Below are 22,429 nucleotides of genomic sequence, written 5' to 3' on the forward strand. Positions count from 1 at the left end.
AGAGGGAGTCAGAATGCTGTCCACTGAGCAGCATGAACTACAGCCAGCGCAGGAGCAGGAGCCACCACTGCCACCAGCCGCCTTGCGTTACTCGCTCTCCCTCAGGCCAGCATCTGGCCATGCAGAGGGGGCACGATGGCAGCGAGGGCAGCCAAGCGGGACAGCACTTTGGTGGGTGCTGAAGGAAGGAAGGAATTGTGGGTGGGAGGTGCTGCTGCTGAGGCGGCAGTGGCAGCGGTGGGAGAGTTGGCAGCCCGCCCAGGAGCAGTAGCCGCCACCACTGCCAGCTGCCCCATGCCACCATTGCTCACTCCCCCTCAGGCTGGCGACCAGACACACCAAGGGGGCGCAGCAGCAGCAGGGGCAGCTGAATGGGAGCAGCACTTTGGTGGGTGCTGAGGGAAGGAAGGAATGACGAAGACTTGAGCTGAGGGGAAAAAAGCTCTGCAGTGTGGGGAAACGGGGTGAGTCACTCCATGGCGGGCCAGTCCCATCACTGAGGATCCTTTTATTATTTTTCCTCTTCCACTTATGAGAGTCATGCCTACAGCTGTCGTGCCCACAGCAGCAACAGCCTGGCCCGTGCTCCCGATCCAGCCTGCCTGAGGAACAGGAGGGGAGTTTGGCTGTTTGAAAAGCTCCACGTGGAACTCCCCTCCTGTTCCTTCTTCTGCTGTTTGAAGAAGCCACAAGGGGCGTGCTCCCTTGTCTTTGATAGCCACCTCTTTCCAATTGGGAGGGGAATCCATGCAGAGGGAAGAAAAACATGTATTTCTCCCCCGCCCCAATTGGAAACAAGGTGGCAATCAAAGATAAGGGAGCGCGCCCCATGTGGCTTTTTCAAACAGCAGAAGAAGGAACAGGAGGCGAGGATTTGTTGGACAAGCCCATGGGTGCGCACTGCTCTTTCCTCTAATAGCTGCCTTGTTTCCAATGAAGGGGGTGGGGAATTCATGTGATTTCCTCCCTCTGCATGGATTCCCCACCACTTTCATTGGAAACGAGGTGGCTATCAAAGAGAAAAGGGCAGCACATACCATGTAGGCTTGTCGGGTCTTCTGGACAAATGGGTACACTAAGGCATGCTAAATTTCACCAACTGGTACACCTGTAGCGGTCTGTACCGGCTAAAACCCACCCCTGACCTATGACCACTTATGACTTATTTTCATTTTGGTAACAGAATTTGGGTACTGCATAAGAGATAAGGCATTTTGAATGTTTTAAAAAATGGTTCACATAAAAAATCTCTGCCCTTCATATAAATTTATTAGGAACAGAATGTAAGCAGACCTAATATCTATCTAGAATTATAACATAATAATACTTATGATATAAATTTGATCTCCTGGTTACTATGTGGGCAGGTATGCTCATTTAAGAGATTTTTGAATATCTGCCTTGCAGCAATGAGACATTAGCTTTGGAAAAACGTATCCTCAGTTTGGGAAACATTATATTTTGTAGGTTCTTTGCTAGTTCCTTAGTGCCCTTATTCACCAATTTTTGCCATCTTAGGGAAAGCTATTAACTTTGGTCTAAAATTCCATATCATTTATTTTTGGGTGAGCAGTTGTTTGGCTTGGTCATACTCTAAAGAAAATCATATAATGCCAACATTTATCCCTGTTTCCAAGGAGAAGGTAAATTATTTATTCAAGCTAAAGGAGTCAGGTCAACTGGAAAGAATTGGAAAGACCTTCCACTGCAGCCCCAGTGAGGACAACAACTGAGACACGGCAATCCACTCTGCTTGCCTATCAGCTGGGCTTCAAACAATAGAAATATAGGACAGACTAGCGCAGGGACAGGTGGCAGGGGCCAACTGATCATCAGAACTACCAGTTTGCACAAACCGGTCTGAACTGGCTGAAAAGCAGGCTACAACTACAGAAGAGGTTCTAAAAAAATTTGAAACTCACCACTGATCTGGTCATGCAAACTGGGAATTCTGGAAACTGTAGTCCCACCACATTGTACAGGGAAGATTCCAACCTTTGTGAAGATTCCAACTGACCATCAATTGCACCCACCACCAGTCAGCTCGGTGATGCACATGCGCTAGGAACATATCTGCCTGAGCTCGCCGCTCAGGTCCCGTGTAGGAGAACGACTGGAGAAGAGGTGAAGCCGAGCTCTGGAATTGAGTTGAGGAGAGGGCAAGGCAGGAGTGATGTATGGGGGAACTGGTAGTGGCAGTGAATGGGAGAGATATTGCTCTCCAAGGCTGCCACTTTCGGAAGACGCCGACACCAATCCTGCTGCCGTTCGGAGGAGGCCATGGCCCAGCTGTTTCTGTGGAGCCCCGACCCTGCCGCTGTTCCACCGCCCTGATTGTTGCGACCGCCACCTCACCCTGCTGTCTGCCTCAGCTGTTGTGGGGCCACTTCATCTGTTCCAGCCGTTGCGGCTCAGCTGCTCAGCCGTTTCGGAGGAGCCTCGATCCTGCCTTTTTTCCTGCTCTGTCTGCTGCAACCGCCACTTCACCTGGCTCAGCTGCTTTGGAGGAGCTTGGAGGAGCTTTGGGGGGCTTGCGGACTCTGCCGCTATTCCATCTGCTCTAGCCGCTGTGCCCGCCATTCTACCGCCCCAGCTGCTGCGGCCAAGCTGCGGCCGAGTTCTACTGTTTGGGGGGGGAACGGGTCGCTGTCCCTACTGCCTTTCCATCTGCTTTGGCCCCCGCAACTGGACTTGCTGCCTCGAGAGGCATCCTGGCCACCGTGACCACCATTTTCATCTGCCCCAGATGCTGCGACCTGGCCCTGCTGTTCCGGGGAGCCATTGACCCTGCTGCCTTTCCACTTACTTCGGCCCCCATGGCCGCCACTCCATGGATCCAGGGTCTGGATCTACAGTTCTGGCCCTGTTTTCTCCTTCTGGACTAACAATGAGAATTGGGGCTACGAGGCTACGAACTTGCCTCCTGTCCTAATTTGGTGCCTATGCCCCCCTCCATCTGCAGCTATCCCACCCATCACCAACTCTGGATCCTTGGCCCTCTGTGGCTCTTTTCTGGACTTATGGGAAGGGAGAGGAGTGGAGGAGCTCTCCCTCCTTTACCATCATTGTTTTCCATCCCATATTTGCACAAACCCACTGACTGGACTTTAGTTCTCCACAATTTTATGGATGAGGTGTGTATGGTATGATTGCTGATGCTTGTACCCACTTTTATTTAATTTATTTATCTATTGTATTTTGTACTTTTTAATTGACTCTTGTGGGGATTGTATGAGTGAGTGACTGTGGTATGTATGAGAGGACTGGGAGTACAGCCTGGTGCCTCCTCCACTGAGTGCTGAAGCAGAAGTGGTAGGGGGTCCAGGCCTACCTCTCATCCTAGAATGAATGATATGAATGGCCTGCCGGGGAGGCTATGGGAGTGGAAGTGGGGTCTACGGGTGCGGGGATGGGCTGGCGCATTCCGGTCATGGGTGGGAGTGACAGGTTTGACAGGAGTTACAGGGCTAGCCATTACTGGGGAAGGAGGGTTCGCTATGTCACAGCCATCCCTCCTTCCAGCCCTTTTAGCTGTACTCCAGGACTAGATGGCGAGAGTTGTCAGGGCCCTGGTCTCAGGCTGTTGTTGCTAAATGCCAGGTCTGTGGTTTACAAAGCTCCCCTCATCCAGGACCTAATATTAGACGATGGGGCAGACCTGGCATGTATCACTGAGACCTGGCTGGGCCATGAGGGAGGAGTCCCCCTCACTGAAATGTGCCCAGAAGGGTTTCAGGTGCTACATCAGCCGCGACACCAGAGAAGGGGTGGGGGAGTGGCAGTCATCATCCGAGAGTCCCTAATTCCTCATAGGATCCCTGCTCCGGAGATTGTCGGGTGTGAGTCCCTTCTGGTGAAGTTGGACCTTGGGGATCAAATGGGTTTGTTGCTAACATACCTACCTCCCAACAGCATTGCAACAGCCCTGCCTGTGCTCCTCAAATCAGTAGCCGAGCTGGCGGTTGAGTTCCCCAGGCTTGTAGTGCTTCCATGACAGCCATGGACTTGACCCAGGTAATACAGGGTCCGACTCATTCAGCGGGGCACACGCTCAACCTCGTATTTCTCTCGGAGCAGTGGAGACGTGATCTGGATTTGAAGGGCATCAAGATCTTGCCCTTGTCATGGTCAGATCACTTCCTACTGTGGTTCGACTTTTGGAAACCAATCCCCCACTGTAGGGAGGGGGAACTGATTAGGTGATTCCGCCCCAGGCAGCTGATGGGATTTCAGACTGCACTTGGTGAGATACCTGACTCTCTGGCCCACAGTCAGGCAGAGTCCTTGGTCGCTGCTTGGAATATAGCGGCAGCGGAGGCTCTAAACCGGATTGCGCCTTTACGGCCTCTTCGCGGCAGTGGATCCAGGAGAGCTCCTTGGTTCACCGAAGACCTCCGGGAGATGAGACACATAGAGCGACGCTGAAGGGCTAGTAACTCCGAATCCAACCAAACACAATTAAGAGCCTTTATTAGGACTTATCTAGTGGCAATATGGGTGGCAAAATGTGCACTTTTTTCCGCTCTTATTGCATCCACAGAGTCTCGCCCAGCTGCCCTGTTTAGGATAGCTCGCTCCCTCTTGAAAGGGAGGGATGCGACGAACCCTTACAGGATAGAGTTGAGGAATTTGTTCAGTTTCTGTTGGATAAAATCGCTCGGATCTGGACGGACCTGGACTCCACTTGGACAGTGCCAGCCGGGGTGCCGGGGGAAGGTCCTGATCAGATTTTATGGAGCGAGTTTCAACTTGTTGCTCCTGAGGAAGTGGACAAGGCCATGGGAGCAGTGAGTGCCTTCACCTGTTTACTGGACCCGTGTGCCTCCTGGCTGGTCTCGACCAGCAGGGAGGTGACACGTGGCTGGCTCCAGAGGATTGTTTACACCTCTCTTCTGGAGGGATCCTTCCTGCATCCTCTAAAGGATGCGGTGGTGAGACCCTCCTTAAGAGACCTTCCCTGGATCCAGCCATTTTGAACAACTATCGCCCAGTCTCCAACCTTCCCTTCATGGGGAAGGTTGTCGAGAAGATGGTGGCCTCTCAACTCCGACGGACCTTGGATGAAACAGATTATCTGGATCCCTTTCAGTCGGGTTTCAGGCCTGGTTATGGCACCGAAACTGCTTTGGTCACGCTGATCGATGATCTCTGGTGGGCCAGGGATAGAGAACATTCCTCTATCCTAGTGCTTCTTGACCTCTCAGCGGCCTTCGATACCATCGACCATGGTATCCTTCTGCGACGGTTATGCGAGGTGGGAGTGGGAGGCACAGTCTTAAAGTGGTTCTCCTCCTACCTCTCAGACAGGTCACAGTCGGTGTTGGTTGGGGGACAGAGATCAACCCCTAGGCCCCTCAAATATGGGGTGCCGCAGGGCTCGGTCCTGTCCCCCCTCCTATTTAACATCTACATGAAGCCACTGGGTGAGATCATACACCGGCACGGGATTAAATATCATAAATATGCGGACGATATTCAATTGTATCTGTCCACCCCACGCCAACTCAGTGAAGCAGTTGAAGTGATGTGCCAGTGCCTGAAGGCTGTCAGGGTCTGGATGGGAGCGAACAAGCTTGCACTCAATCCAGAAAAGACCGAGTGGCTATTGATGTTGCCTCCCAAAGATAGTCCAGACATTCCACCTCTTAGCCTGGGGGTGAAGTTATACACCCCTCGGAGAGGGCCCGCAATTTGGGGGGTCCTCCTGGATCCACAGCTGATGTTAGAACACCACTTGTCGGCTGTGACCTGGGGGGCCTTTGCCCAGGTTCGCCTGGTGCACCAGTTGCGGCCCTATCTGGACCGGGAGGCACTTTGAATAGTCACTCATGCCCTCGTCACCTCAAGACTGGATTACTGTAACACACTCTACATGGGGCTGCCCCTGAAGAGTGTTCGAAGACTGCAGTTGGTCCAGAATGCAGTCGCGCGAGCGATAATGGGTGTACCTAGATACACCCATGTTACACCTATCCTCCGCGAGCTGCACTGGCTCCCCATTGGTCTCCGCTTCAAGGTGCTAGTTGTTACTTTTAAAGGCCTACATGGTATTGGACTTGGCTACCTGAGAGACTGCCTCCTGCCATTCACCTCCCAATGACCAATAAGATCGCACAGGATGGGCCTCCTCTGGGTGCCATCGACCAGACAATGCCGGCTGGCGGCTCCCCGAGGGAGGGCCTTCTCTGTAGCTGCACTGGCCTTATGGAACGAGCTACCCGCAGAGATCTGGACCCTTACCACTCTCCCGGCCTTCCGTAAAGCGACCAAGACCTGGCTGTTCCAGCAGGCCTGGGGCTGTTGATTGAAATGCAGCCCCACGTGATTCAATGATGATATATTATTTTAAATAATTGTATTTTTAATGTTTTTATGTCTTTGCTTTTGTTGTGAGCCACCCAGAGTCCCTGGGGAGTGGGCAGCATACAAATCTTATTAAAGTTGCAAAGTTGCAAAAGAATTGCATTTTCAGCTAGTAGTTTATCATCTTCTTCCAAGCCCTGATCTAGATTGCAGGCATTCCTGTCTCACAACATGTTGCATTAAGTGCAGTAAAGACTGAGCACAAAATTTTGTCTGCACTGATTCCAGGGTATCCTTCTTCACATAAATTCCTACTTGTGCTCTATAAAAGAATGGCCTCAAAAAGTTTTAAATGCTGCAGGGTTTAGATGAAATTCAGCACTGGTATATATTATATTTCATTTAGTTCATATGGAATGTTATGCCCCCTTGTTACTATAAAATAAAAAAGTCTGAACATAACTTTACAGTAAACTCACGTCTGATATTTGTTAAACTTCATGTCAATCAATTTTAGACAGTGATTGTGATTTGCCTTTGCAGTTAGAGTTTTGTATTATTGATCTTGGACAATAAATTCCTTGTCATTTCCAATGTTCAAAGTTTCTTATTTCCCACTTATAACCCCTTTATGCTGAGCAAACTTAGTTTCAGTTTGTGAGGAACAATCCTTATATTTGCCTCTGTCCTCTTTCATCTAAATCATAATTTCAGGACTGAAAGCAGTTTGCATTTTGTTGGGGGCCATGGTTGAGTCTGAACTGTTGCCCTTGTTCCCTTGGACTCTTCCCATCAGTTCTGAATCCAGGAGAAAGGAGGGTTCATTCAGATTTTATGTCTGCCTTTTTGCTTCATGCAAGAATATGTATTAAAAGTCCTGGCAGATAATTCTCTAGTCTAGACCATGCTTGATTACATCCACTGAATGTTGATTTCTGTGGCAGCACAATGAAATGCCATTAACCTTATCTAGCAAAGTTGCTCCTATATTTTTGGTACATTTTGGTACATATATGCTTTGCCCCATGCATGACATACCACATAGAAGTGTAGATCAGGCCAACTATAATCAGAGGTCAAAAAGTCTAGACAGTAGGTGCAGTTCCATGTTTGTACCTCTTGGTTTGACTTTTTTGACCATGACCCATTTCTGGAAATGTGCCTAATGACAATTTTTCAACTTTTAAAAATATTATATTATATTAAGACTTTTTGTTTAGTCAGGCATTGTAATTGTCTGTTTAAACTTGTTAATCCTTTCATCTTAATTATGACTTGCTTTCATTATGTTATGTAAATGTTTTAATATGCATAACAATATAAGAAGGTTTTAAAATGTTTAAATATAATCAATGGATCTTTTGTGTCATATTTAATTTTATTAAATTAAATATTTTCTTTTCTGTAATAAGTATTTTTGTGCATGTATGCTTCATTACATCTTTTATCAAATAGTAAACAGAAGAATAAAACCAGATATTTATAGACACACAGATACATACATGAACAAAGAAAAGACATAAAAGGAAAAATACATTTGTTAGCAACCCAAATAGTTGCCAGAAAAGTACAGACCACGAAGAGTAAAGGTTTGGGATTTTTGTTTTGCCTCTGGCTCTGTTTTGATGTATGCCAGTTATATGCTGGTTTCTTGTGTGTTTTTAGTTCAATGCTTGATTTTTCATCAGATTTTATGGTCCTATTTCATAATGTTCATGTATTAAGTTGCTGTTTAAACATTCCCTCCAGCAATTAAGATAAGATTCTATTTTTTTAAAAAAAAAACATGCTGTGAAAGAATTGTTCAGGAATTGAATGTATTGTTTTTCTTTTTCTTCTCATTTCTTTTCTTTTTGTTAATAAACACAGTAGAGTCATAAACTGAAAATTTTATATCATGAACTACAATAGAAAATGTAAATATTTTCCATAAATTTGAATGAAATATAGATTCCATTTGAAAATATCATACCTAATATTTCAGGCATTATAAGACCATTTAAAATATCAGTATCTTCTGAATTTGGCAATAATTATCCTTGAAGGAATTCTAGGAAAGTTGATGATAAGATGATTTCAGAAGCCACATCCCAATTCCAGAAAATGCATATTTTAGAATGTTTGCAATAAATTAATGAGAATATTAAGAGTATTTGCTCAAGAATCATCAAGCTAAACAAGTATGATTCCTTCAAATGATGGGGAGAAATATTACAGGGACATTAAGTTTTTGTAATAACAAAAATAATGGGTAAATGTTTGTTTATGTTAATGTAAAACGTAAGTGCCAGAAGCAACACAGGGATATGGGACATTACTGGTGGCACCCATAGGTTCTCAAAAATAAAAATTAACAATCATTTAGTAAAAGTGGCTGAAATTTCAGATCACCGTATCCCATGATTTGATGTTTTAGTCTGAAAGGCTAGAATTGTTTGATCTAAAATGCCAAGAGCATGTAAGATGTTTAATAATAATTTTAAAAATAAGCTTAGACTGTACAATTTCAGGACACTTTGGCCATTTGTTAATTTTTGCAACATCTTTGCTGTTGTGAAAAATTGGAAGTAGTACATGGTCTCTGTAAAGATTGCCAACATCTGGTGCTAAGTCAACATTTGGATTAACCTAGACTAGCCATTGTACAATGCTTAAAAACAAAACTGCATTCAGGACTATATAATAATAGTATCACAGTGACTAATTTATCCTATAGTTTTTAATAAGTGACTCATATACTGGCAATATATTAGAATATATTCAAAAAGATCATGTTAGCAAATGTATATTTCAGGTTCATCTGTTGTTGCTTCAGAACAGATACGAATACAGGAATGATAATTGAAGCAATTTATCATTAGTGCTTACAGAATAATATAATAATTTTAACTAACATCCCAAGGAAGATAACACCCAAGGAATTTCTCTTCTTATTGCATAATTGCTTTATTGTCAAATTACCTGAATTAGTTGATCATGCAGTTTATTAGAATACATTTGCCTTATCCTGTATGTTCTAAAGTGTTAAACTGCTGGACATTTTTTTTAAAAAAAATCTTGGATTAAAAATATTCCTTATTACAGGATCATGCTTTACAATAGCTTCCCCATCTTTTTTTTTAAAAAAAAACCCAAACCTGAACTTATTCTGTAATCATCTTTTTGATAATGTATACATTGCACTATTTCGTTCTGCCCTTTGCAAAATCTTTAAAGGACAGGCTAGGTATGAATATGAATATAAATATGAATATGCTCATACGCATGGACACAGATATATTGCATCTCTGACTAAGGCCTGTTATCTTCTAACAAGTTCATATAACTAAACCAAATCTGGCCTATGTAATACCGTTTGTAATGAGAAATCTAAACAGGGAATGGCAGTGAGGCATGACAGGAATGTGTTTCCATTGGAGAATTCAGTATAGAGAAAAAGTATAAGCAAGCCCATGTCCAGAAGGCCTTTTCAGCTGGCCAAGACGGAAGACTAATGTTATTGTACATTTGTTGTCACTGTGCCAGCCCTCCCTCACTGTTTTCTCTTATTTTCTTTTCTTTTCTTTTCTTTCTTTCTCTTTCTTCATTGCTTTCCTTTTCTTTCTTTCTTTCTTCTTTTTATTCTTCTTCTTTTTCTCTCTCTCTTTCTCTCCCTCCCTTCCTCCCTCCCTCCCTCTCTCTCTCTCTCTCTCTCTCCCTCCCTCTCTCTTTTCACCCCCCCTTCTGTTAACTGTTTGCTCAGGTGGACAGTGACACCATTTGGAATGAGCTGCATTCGTCCGGTGCTGCACGCATGGCTGTTGGCTGTGTCATCGAATTGGCTTCCAAAGTAGTCTCAGGAGAGCTGAAGGTGAGGTCTGGGTTGCATTGTGTGTGGGAAAACTAGGGGAGAAGCTGAAAGCAATGTTGTTCTGAGATTAAGGGGAGGGAAAGGAGAAAGAAGGATGGGGGAATACAGAAGGTCACTAAACAGAGATGATCAAAATGGCCCTGTTTGATAGTCAGAGGATTATTTTGTTACTTCACCAAGAACAGCGGATTTTACTAAATCAACTTCATCCTTATCATCAGTATTATTGTTGATATTATTATTTGTTATCATATCACATAATTGTTTACACAATCATTGTCCAAGTGAAAATGACTCAGAGGATGTAGAGGTCTGGCATGCAATTCCACAATTCCCTTTTGAACCTTTTTCTTTTAATCTTACTGAGTTTTTAAGTACAGCTTCAAAATGCCACCCAAAGCGAAGAAAAGTAAATAATGTCTTGTAGGCTTTGAAGAAAGAATTATATTGTTGATTACGTGGTTAATGATGCGAAGTATGTCTTTGATAGAAATGGTCTCAGAGCTCAATTTCTGAGCTTCCTTTTCACATGATTTGAAAAGAATGAGGTATAAATTCTGATTTATCGCCAGTCTAAACAATTTAGGAAAACCTATCTGACAGATATTAACTTATTACCTGATATTTTTTTAAAAAATCTATTTATAAGTTTGACTGTCAAGGTGCACCAAGCATTACTTGGCAACATAACAGTTTACAAACATTTAAGCCAAAGAGATTGGATTTCTCATAGTAAATATATTCAAGAAATAAGGTTTACAACTTCCTCAAGTTTAGCTTGAAGGTTTTTCTCATGGTATAAGGAGATTTTTAAAATAGATCTGGTATTCAATTTTTGGCAATAAGACAATGTCACAGGAGAGGTATAACTGCAACCCAAATAACATTCTGTACTTGATGTGAAATGTCTATTAGTGCCATTAGCCTATTGTAAATTTTGATGCTTCTATGATGAACATGTCTAGATGAGTACACTGCTGATTTACACTGCTATGGCTATATCACTTTCTATTGTCTCCTACTGTATACTGTGACCTAGGTACCCTTTAGATGTGTGGACTTCAACTGCTAATATTTATAACAGTGGCTCCAGTATTGGGGAATGGTTAAGTTCATACTTGTGAAAAGTACCCAAATTTGGGGGTGGGGGAGATCATGCTTACCATTCCAGAAGGATAGAAGAGGAAAAAGTAAAATAGCAACCATAGTTGCCAACCATGAAATCCTTTTACAATCTAAGGTGAACAGATTTAAAATTACTGTAAACTCAAATAGCACTCGCTTTAAAAAATTAAATTTCTGCATGAGCTGTCTAGATGGAAATTCTGAATATATGTAAAATTAAACCATGGTTGAATAGATGCAATGCTAGTCTTGAGGAATCTTTGGGCCTATTGCTGTCACAAATTTGGGCATCATCCAGCACACCATGAACTATATAAAGTATTTGCTTAAATCTTTGCGATTTCAAAATGACAACCATGACTAGATTTTTCTTAACAGTGGCTGCGCTAGCCTTGAGTGAATCATAATATTTCAAATTCAATCCACCATTTTAAAAAGACATAGTAATGTCATATTGTATTTTAAGAAAATAAAGTGCATAAAACAATAAAATGCATTATGCTGAAAATAAAGAAGTTATAGAAAGCATGTAGAACTTTCTTTTCAACCCATATAGAAATTGTTATGGCTGGGGAATTCTGGGAATTGAAATGCATATATCTTAAAGTTTCCCAGTCTGAAATACATTGCTCTAAGTCATATAATCAGGAGGAAGGATAAGGTGGCTTATAATGGAGGATGTGATTACATTCAGTTTAAAGGACTTGAAATGGAATGTTCTTCTCTGCATCTCTTGTCTAATCCAACCTATTTTTAAAATCAGCTTCTTCCCCAATTTTTGTTCCTATTCTGCTGTTAACCTGTTGGCAATCAGACACACAAACAGAGAAAATACCCTTATGTCACATCTTTCCCACTTTATGCTGTTGTAAAGAATAAAAATTACATTGTAAATATCAATTGCGCATTTTCATATTTTAACCATTATGCAAACCAACTAAGGCTGGATAATTACATCTGAAATTTGCAAATATATTGTACAATTGTGTTTCTGTGGCTCTTGAAGAATTGCTTCCAAAGTAAATTTCACTTCTGTTGGAAATTTGCTATATATATTCTGAACTGTCACTTTTGCCAGGTTTTCCACAAAAGTCTGAGTTGCTTTCAAATGTTATGGCCAATATGATAGAATACACCTAAAGCAATTAGTTTCATCTCTTTTAATTTAAATTACACTAGTAAGGAAATGAAATGAATATTCTGTTTTTGTTCTGACATTTTCCATTTCTTGGATCTATCCCTTTTGTAGAATGCAGCACTGGCAAGGGCGCTCAGAAACAAAATGTAGCCTGAGGCGAAGGGAAAAAATGTACTAAATTAAAAAATAAACACCTGAACTAAATATTTGTTTTGCAAGTTCTTCACTGGCTGAAGGAAACCATCATTTAATTGGAACCTAACAGAAGGTTTTAAGATAGACATGGGGGAAAGGTGCATATGTCTTTATCTTCACTTTAACCATCAAATTACTATGATATCACTTTTTAACACTTTTTAAGGTTTATATGCCTACTAGAAATGCTTATTTATTTAGAGATTGTGCCTCATGTGTTTTAATGGGATAGTGCTTTTTTGAAAGTGAAATTAAATAAATAAAATAAATGAAAAAGAAAATATAATATTGAAATATAAAAGGCAAAATAAAATCAATATAGCAGCATTACTTTAAAATGATGTTATATAGTGCCAGTGATAAATTAATTCTATTAGTTGGCAGTAAAGGCCAATTTTTTATTTAGACATTTAAAGTTTTGACTGGATCCTTATCAATTGCTTAAAAGCTGTAGAAGGAATAGACAGAAAGAAAAGCAGATAAAGAAGTTGGTAAATATAACCAACCCTGGGAATTCTATTATCAGGACACAAGGATGTCCTTTATAAGGCCATTCCTAAAACCTTTGAAAATCTTACCAGTCTGAATTACATGAATCAAAACTGATGTTTGGGCAATCTGATCCATGCTGTTTAAAAAAAAAGGGGAGGGGGCGGCACAAATAGTATTTATATTTTTTATCTAGAATCATCAAAGACTCACATGCTTCATTTGAGTAATCATGTCAAAAATTTGGTTGGATATTTTATATAGCATGCAGAATCCTTGTTAGTTTAACTTATTTACAATGCTTAAAAGAAAGATTTCATGTTTCTATATATTTTTAAAAAATAAATTGAAGTTGGGAAGATGAACATTGTCTGTCCTTACCTGTAATGACTACACCTTTCCTGATGTAACATAATTTGAAAGTGCACTTAGATAACAGTTATTAGACATACTTTATATGCAATTGACACAGGCAGGATTTTCTGCAAGACCTTTAGTGCTTATCTTGGTAGATTTATGATGCCTTCTTGTTGTGTTTTAGTAGTCTAGCTCTGTGTAATGAAGTCTTTAAAAACAAAGTTGTAGTCATTCCACTTTTGTATGGATGTTTGAAGTAGCTGCAATAAACAACATATATAGCATGCATGGGGAATTGTCTTCACCCATATTTATTTGCAATCCATTTTGTGGATGGTGGTGAATATTATTTTCATTCTTTTAGGCTGCATTATCATATTAGGCTGCATTGTCACTTATTCTATATCTATGCATGTAACTAGGTACTTGCTATACATGTTTCATACATGAAACATATATTTCATGTATGTTCTTGCTTTCTTTCTTTTTCATTTTTCTCCCTCTTTCCAAATTTGAATAGGATCACTAGTAGAAAAGTGAGATCTGAGAAACAACTTCTTTAAAGAAAAAGATGGCAATTTCTTCAAGCAATTTTTAGCAGTATCACTAAGAGGGAAATTTTAGTCTTTTTCCTGAAACTAGTTCTTCTCACTTTCTCTCATACAGTGAATAAAGGGTGAAATGTCTGTTGAAAACTTTATCATTATGAATATATTGCTTTCTAGACATCCCAACTTATTAAAAAAAGTACAGCAAACCTGAGCTATCTCTATTACAATAAATGTACAGTGGTACTTTAATACCGAACTGCTTTGAAACTCATCAAATTTGGGACTCAATGCATTTTGATGCAAAAAAATTGTCTCGATATTATAGTTTGTTTGGTACTCAATACATAAAAGAATGCAATGTAGTGTCAATGTCAGCTGCCTTGTGACTCGCTACATCATTCCTCATGAAAAAAATTTGTTGGGTAATACATTGCGCCTTCTGGACCCCATTAAAAATGAGAACCAAGGTGCCACTATATGAGGAAACAAATAATGTAGACTTATTGTAGATTTATTGGAATAGAGGTAGCTCGGGTTTACTATACATATTCAATAACTGGGCCTTCTAGTTTTCAGGAATGCAATATATCCATAATGATAAAGTTTTTAATAGACATTTCACACTCTATTTCAGTGAGACCTGAGGATTCAAAATTTTCTTTGTTTCTTACCTTTTAAAATAATAATAAAAGAATGCATACTAATTGCCTGATTTTGTTTTTAAGAAATATTGAACATGAAAAAACAAAACATGTCATTCTCTTAAAAAAAGATTATCAATTATTAATTGTCTTGCAAATATTAGATAAATTCAACTAGAAATTGATTGATTGTAATGAGATTTATATTAAAGGTTTAAGACTGCAGCTACATGTTGGCTGATTGATTTTCTTGCAAATTTATTTAGGTTTTTAATCATGAATCTAGCTAAATCTGTATATAGTCATCTACCAATAATTTTACAATCTACAGTTAACACAGTAACAGGGTATGGGAAGATTTAACTGCAGTCACAAAAGTATGACACAACTGAAAAAATGATTGACTAAATTTTAAGCTGTCTCTTCTATTACACATTCTGTAAAACTGTGCCATAATCCATAAAAATGACTTGGCAAATAGATTATTTTTTTTAAAAAAAAATCAGTTCATGAGTATACCCCTGCCAATTTAAATAAATGTCAATAAAGCAACCAACTTGATAACTGATTCTGAAATATGCAAATATGATTGAAATACTGAATCTGTAGCTGTAATAAAACATCTTTACTTTCCATCTGGAATCTCTTGTGAACTCTTTAGTCTTTTTATTGTTCCTGGCTAATGGACAAAATACCAGCTGTGAAATTGTAAAACAATATAGCCTACTTGAATCTCACTTTAAAAAGAGCTAGCAATTACTTATTTTTGTAACAAAAATGTCATCTCCATTTGAACACAAACATGGGTAACATGATTAATCAACGCTAAGCCCTTTCTCTTGTTTGGTAAAGGAAGTGAGTAGATCTTTAGTATAAAAAGGACATTTAAGCTAGACTCTAGATCATAGGGCAGAAATGGCTGTGAAAAGTGATAAAATATTTAATGGGGTTGTTTTATCTTCATTTTAACCTCAAGCTCTCTAGTGCAAGATAAGTTTATTTCATGAGATTTGCAATGATGCTGTAAATAATTTAATTCTTCATTACCAGTGATGTTTATATTTACAAGGGAATTTCTGAGTTTAGTCAGTATGTATTAATATTCAATAGACTTGCACAAAGCAATGCAAAACAAATTCAGTTTTTCACATTTCTTATTATTTTGTATTGAATACTTACCCTCTTCTCATTTTTGTATAAAATTCAAATTGCTGAAAGAATTGGAACCAGCTAAAAAATTGTTTTACTATATTCTGACATTTTGGTTGGCTTTTACAATATCTTGACTTATATTTTAGACTTTCAAAGCAGTGAAGCCAATCAGTTAAAATAAAATCCCCAATTCAATATTTTTTTTTAGTTTTCCAAAGTCACATTTCCTGTTACTTTGGAAAAACCAAAGCTTAGTTAACTCAACGTATAAGAGAGTAGAAAAAAGATACATTGGTATAGATTGCAGTGAAAGGAAATGTGGGATGAGTATTTTTCATCCAGGTTATTATGCAACTTCTCCATATTTTTATCCGCAGGAATGATTTAATCAATAAAAATAAAATACTTTATATTCCATTTAATAAGATTGATAATCAGCATTAGGAGTGAAAACTTCAGGATAAAATGGTTGTAGTAAAAATAATCTTACTTGTTTTTATTACATAGGCATTTGCTATATAGGTTCATTCTTTAGAATTCGGAAGGATATGTTTTATTTCAGTTTTATTCATGTACAGACTAAAATCTCCCAAAAGTTATATTTATCCCAAGATTATGCACCTACATCATGCATGCACACAAATACATATCTATTAGTAGTCTACTAAGTGTCAAATAGCAATAGTTTTGAACAGAATTTGCTGGCCATGCTGTAGATCTCAAATGATATGTCAACTAAGAAAAGAATAATTTGCTTTTCTGAGTAAGAGGTTAGTAAAGGCATTATTATATCCAGCTGCATAAAAATGTCAAATGCAAGATAAGTAAAATTCATTCTTGCATAGAAAGGTGGAGGACAATATAAATTGAACCTCTTCTTCTGTGAAAAGAAATAGTAAAATAAATAAGGGGTTCAGTGCCTTAAAGGATTATAAGATTGTTCTGAACTATCATCTAAAATTTAACAAAGTTGATTTGAGATGAACACCAAGCGGCATGGTGGGTCAGTGGTAAAGATGCTTGCCTCCTGCTCAGAAGGTTGATAGGTCTATCTTAGGTAGCAGCAGATGTTTCTCTCTCAAGACACAAAAGAAAAAAAAATCTGTCTGCCATCAGAAAGGGCATCGAGCCAGTAAATGGTTAACTTCATCTAGTTGCCCTGAATATATCTTGAATAGGGACTACAGAGTTACAAAAAGGAAAAAAAATGAGATGAACAACCTAAACATGCAATGTCTTGATTGCTCCCAGAAAGAAAAACAATACTCAGTAATGGACTATATGTTTTGCTGAGGTTCCAGCTTTCATGTTCTGCTTCTGGAGTGGAAGGTGCAATCACCATACTAGTAGTCTACTCAAAAGTCCCAATAAGCTAGATTTTAATGTGCAGAGAGGATTGTTCTTGTTGTTCACATAAGAGATAACTTAAAAATTTGAACTACTATCTGAGTAAAATGAGTATAATTTATTGCCAGGCATGTTACATTATTGTGTTTCCAAATTGAAATAAAGGAGGCACCATTGAAATTATTAGGACAAGTTTCCTGTGCATTATTTAAACTTTATGACATCATTGGCAAGTAAATTCATGTAACTTCATCTGAACTTTCTTTTATGTTTGATCTTTTTATAAGAAATACCTGTGTGGAAGACAGCTTCATACTTGTTTCATACTTTCAGAGCCAAGGTGGCGCAGTGGGTAGAGTGCAGTACTGCAGGCCACTTCAGCTGACTGCTATCTGCAGTTCAGTGGTTCAAATCTCACCGGCTCAAGGTTGACTCAGCCTTCCATCCTTCCGAGGTGGGTGAAATGAGGACCCAGACTGTGGGGGCAATATGCTGACTCTGTAAACCGCTTAGAGAGGGCTGAAAGCCCTATGAAGTGGTATATAAGTCTAACTGCTATTGCTATTGCTAAGTTTTTACAAAGTTCCCATAAAGATTCTATGCTGGAAATAAAGATGCAAGGTTTTCCTGTTCCTGTTTTTGCATCATGACTTGTATCTTAATCCTGTACTTCTTAAAACCTTCTAATGAAAATTTACAACATATTAGCAAAGTTAATATTTTGGAAATATTATTTGAATTAAAATATATACGAGCAAAAGTTGTTTTGCCTGAAAATTTTCAGGTTATACAATTTTATTACCTGATGGCCAAATAAAGATTGGGAAGAGAACAGAATCAGTCTCAGGATGACAGATTCTGACATTATCAGAAACATCCATTTGTCCTGAACAAAAACAAGCATAAATTTCTTCAAACTCCCTCTTCAAGATGATATGAATGGGGTTGCCTTTTTGGTAGACAGGGATAATTTAACTAAATTAAAATAGTTTGAAATGAATATCCTTGAAAACTAAAACTCTAAGCTTTCCTGGGATAGTTCCTTTTGATATGTCAGGACTGATCAAAATCAACAAGATTTTTTTACTGCATCCAGTCATTGTATTCTGTTATTTGCTATTTCAAGGAACCATGAATGTAACATACATTTGCTTTTTTCAAATACACATCCATTTGAGTCTGTGAAGGCTTCAGAATAAAAGTCAAGTACCCAGAAAAAATTATTCAAAATATCTATTGATTTTAAAATCATCCAAATGAGAAGGTGAGAGGATTTCTCCCAAATATTATATATAATCCTACATTTATAATGCTCGCTTTTTATCTTTTAGGTTCATGGAAGAAAACATAAAGTAATAGACTTTTTAACTGGCAGCTCTGAGATAGGATGAGAAATCTGCAGGGCCTGAGTTGCAAAGTTGCAGGTAGTATCGTAGTCCCTTCTATATAACTCCAGAGGATCTTTTTCCTGAAAACTGGTGGTATAATTGTTCACCTGTTTTAAACTATAAAGTATATGAATGCTAGTGTAAGTTCATAGTAGGCTTAACATTTGGAAATAAAGATATCCTCCGAATCCTCCTATCACATATCAAAGAAAGATGAGGCCCATCTATTTTTCAGTATTTCGTCTTTTTATTTTGGTGCTCTGGTAGTTCAAAAAGGGTTAAATGCATTTTCTGTAATCAAAAGTCACTGCCCAAGTTCTAGAAACTATCCATCTGTAAAAGCAAAGACAAAAATCCAACTTTTTAATGACTTTATTTTACTAGCAGATCATAAATAGAAGATATAGCCTACTATCCATCCAAAGTTTAACTTGCTGTGATATTAACCTACTGCATGTTCCATAGTGATCCTGACCAATCTTTTAAATATTTTAATTAGTTGGCTGAAGTGATGGTAAGTCTCTAGAGTTGTGAAGCGTATCTCCTGGGCTTCTTTGTTAATTATCTGAACATTCTTGAACTTCATACAAAAGAAGAAGAAAAGCAAGATGATATTTAAGATTCATATTCTTGGAAAAATAAACTATGTGTCATGCATTCAGCACATATCTAAGTGATAGTTTATAAATGAGTTCTTGTTTTTTTCCCCAATAGACCAGTGATATGACATACAATAATTCCTTTTCCTGCAGAATCAAGTCTTTGATAAAGCATTGATGTGCTGTTTTTCTTTACGCATGTCTAGAGATTTTTTAAGCATTTCTTTTCAATCTTGAGGTTTAGAGCAACACAAATTTAGACTTTTAATATAATGACAGAGGCGAGATGTTTCCTCTAATGTGCATTACTGTCAGCTGGTTTAAAGTATCTTGGTGTCTGTATCTTAATATAAACAAGTGTCTGTGCAAAAATGCTTTGAATTTATATTTGTTGGCTAGATTTTCAACATATTCCTTGGTGTTAAATAGACAATCTCTTGAGTATATTTTTGTTTCTTTTTCTGACTGTCACCCACTGTTCTGAGATCATTGTCTGATGTGAATTCGAAATTCAAGTAAATGAGGGTAGATATGATACTGTTGCCCTTACGGAAACTTGATGGGATGAAACCACAAATGGAACAAACAGCTAGAGAGATTTAAATTATTAAAAAAAATAGACCAAATAAAAGTGGTGGAATTGCACTATATATAAGAAATAACTACATCTCTACAGAAATAGAACACAACAATGATGACAATTATCTTGAATGTATTTGAGTCAATATTAAAGGGGAGGGGGGTGACATTGCCATAGTGTATACTATAGGCCACCCAACCAAACAGAGGAAATAGATGAACTTTTTGCTAGTCAGCTAACTAAGGTGTGCAGGAAGCACATCACAATAGTAATGAGGGAGTTTAACTACCCTGACATCAACTGGAGACAAACTCTGCCCCAATTGGAAGATCCAACACGTCCCTAACAAACCTAGCAGACAAGTTTGTTTTCCCAAAAGTAGAGAAGGGAACAAGGAGATCAGCCATATTGGACTTAATTCTAATTAAAAGAGATGAAATGATAGATGGTGTTGAAACTACAGGAACCTGATCATGCAATATTGGATTTCAACATTATGCAAGCACAAGCTATAGAACAAAGTCAAACTAGAGTCCTGGACTTTAAGAGAGCTAATTTCTATAAACTTAGAGACAGCTTTGGAAGGATTCTATGGATGAGAATCCTCAAGAGGAAAATAACTCAAGAAGCTTGGGAAATTTTGAAAAATGAGATTACAAAGGCCCAGCCTTGCACAATACCAATGAAGAAGAAAAATAACAGCTCCCAAAAGAAACCAGCATGGCTGCATAAAGAACTCTCTGACAAATTGAAAGACAAAAAAGATAAGTATAAAAAGTGGAAAGAGGGGCACATAACTAAGGGAGAATATCAGCAAATAACCCAAGCCTTGCAAAGATGAAGTGAGGAAGGCTCACAACGAACAAAGGCTTGCGACAAAAATAAAAAACAACAACAAAAAAGCTTCTTCCAACATTTTTAAAAAAAGAAAAAAGTCAGGGAAACAATTGGTCTATTGCTTGGAGAAAGTGACGAGAAGGTGATGAGCAACGGGGAGAAAGCAGAAGTACTTAACTCATTTTTTGCATCTGCCTTTACACAAAGGGAAAATAACAGTCCATCCAACCTATCAAAAACAGCACCACAAAAAAACAGATTAGGAACACAAGTTAAAATAGGAGAAAAAATGGTAAGTGAGCACCTATCTACCCTAGATGAGTTCGACTCACCAGGACCAGATGGACTACATCCCAAGGTTCTGAAGGAACTGGCAGACAAGATCTCAGAACCATTGAATCAGGGTTCAGGCAGTCACTACTGCCAGTTCACTCGCAGGTGCGCTATGTGCGCACATGCAAAGAGCAATAAAATGCTCTCCACAGGAGCAGAAGCAAAAAACAAAATGGCAGCACCTATGCCGCTGCCGTGAGAACCAGTTTGGGGGCATGGCAGGCCTGGGTCGCTGTCGGTTCCAGCGACCCAGGCCACCAAGTTACTACTGATTCGGCTGAACCCATACGAACCAGTATAAACCCACCACTGCATTGAATTATATCTTTCAGAGATCCTGAAGGACCAGGGAGATGTCAGAGACTGGAAAAGAGCTGATGTGGTTACCATCTTCAAAAAAGAAAAAAAATAGATCCAGGAAACCATAGACCTATCACCCTGACCTCAATACCAGGAAGATTCTGGGAAAGATAATGAAGCAACAAATCAGTGAACACCTAAAAGCAAACAAAGTAATAGCCAAAGGCCAACATTGGTTTGTCAAAAACAGATCATGCCAGACTAATCTTATTGCATTCTTTGACAAAGTGACAAAATTAATGGATCAGAGGAATGCTTTTAATATAATTTACTTAGATTTCAGTAAGGCATTTAATAAAGTAGACCATAACCTACTACTAGATAAAATAGAATAAATGTCGATTAGACAGCATCACCATCAGACTGATTTTCTGGCTGACCAACTGCACTCAACATATAGTCCTCAATGGAACTGCATCTACATGGAGGGACGTATGCAATGGGGTACCCCAAGGGTCTGTTATAGGCCCAGTACTCTTCAACATCTTCATCAATGATTTGGATGAGGGGTAGATGGGGAACTCATCAAATTTGCAGATGACACCAAGCTAGCAAGAATAGCCAACACTATGGAAGATAGGCTTAAGATACAGAAGGATCTTGACAGAATTGAACACTGAGTATCTAACAAAATGCATATCTAACAAAATGAAATTCAATGGTGAAAAAAATAAATGTAAAAAAATACATTTAGGCAAGGAAAACAAAATGCACAGGTACAGTATATGTGGTACCTTACTCAATTGAAGCAATTGTGAGAGGGATCTTGGGGTTCTAGTGAGCTATCGTTTAAATATGAACCCAGCAGTGTGCAGCAGCTGCCAAAAAAAGCCAACACAATTCTAGGCTGCATAAACAGAGGGATAGAATCAAGATCATGTGAAGTGTTAACTTTATAATGCCTTGGTAAGGCCACACTTGGAATACTGCATCCAGTTTTTGTTGCCACAATGTAAAAAAGATGTGGAGACTCTAGAAAGAATGCAGACAACAAAGATAATTAGGGGACAGGAGGCTAAAACATGTGAAGAACAGTTGCAGGAACTGGATAGGTCCAGTTTAATGAAAAGAAGAACCCGGGGTGACATGATTGCAGTGTTTTGCTATCTCAGGGCTGCACAAAGAAGAGGGAGTCAGGTTATTCTCCAAAGCACCTGAGGACAGGACAAGAAGCAATGGGTGGA

At 39.2% G+C, this 22,429-nt stretch overlaps 1 protein-coding gene across 1 annotated transcript in view; it reads left to right on the forward strand.

Annotated features, from left to right (window-relative positions):
* The window catches only part of LOC106556994 (histone deacetylase 9), a 173,693-nt gene that overhangs the window by 33,871 nt on the left and 117,393 nt on the right, over window positions 1–22,429 (forward strand). Inside the window, exon 6 of the mRNA XM_087714371.1 lies at window positions 10,046–10,153. Coding sequence (XP_087570497.1) covers window positions 10,046–10,153 — 108 coding nt within the window. The remainder of the gene's footprint in view (window positions 1–10,045; window positions 10,154–22,429) is intronic.

The sequence above is a fragment of the Thamnophis sirtalis genome, unplaced genomic scaffold (assembly GCF_051295495.1).
Source record: "Thamnophis sirtalis isolate CommonGarterSnake01/CBP01778 unplaced genomic scaffold, rThaSir2_p1.2 scaffold_4, whole genome shotgun sequence".
Classification (NCBI taxonomy): domain Eukaryota; kingdom Metazoa; phylum Chordata; class Lepidosauria; order Squamata; family Natricidae; genus Thamnophis; species Thamnophis sirtalis.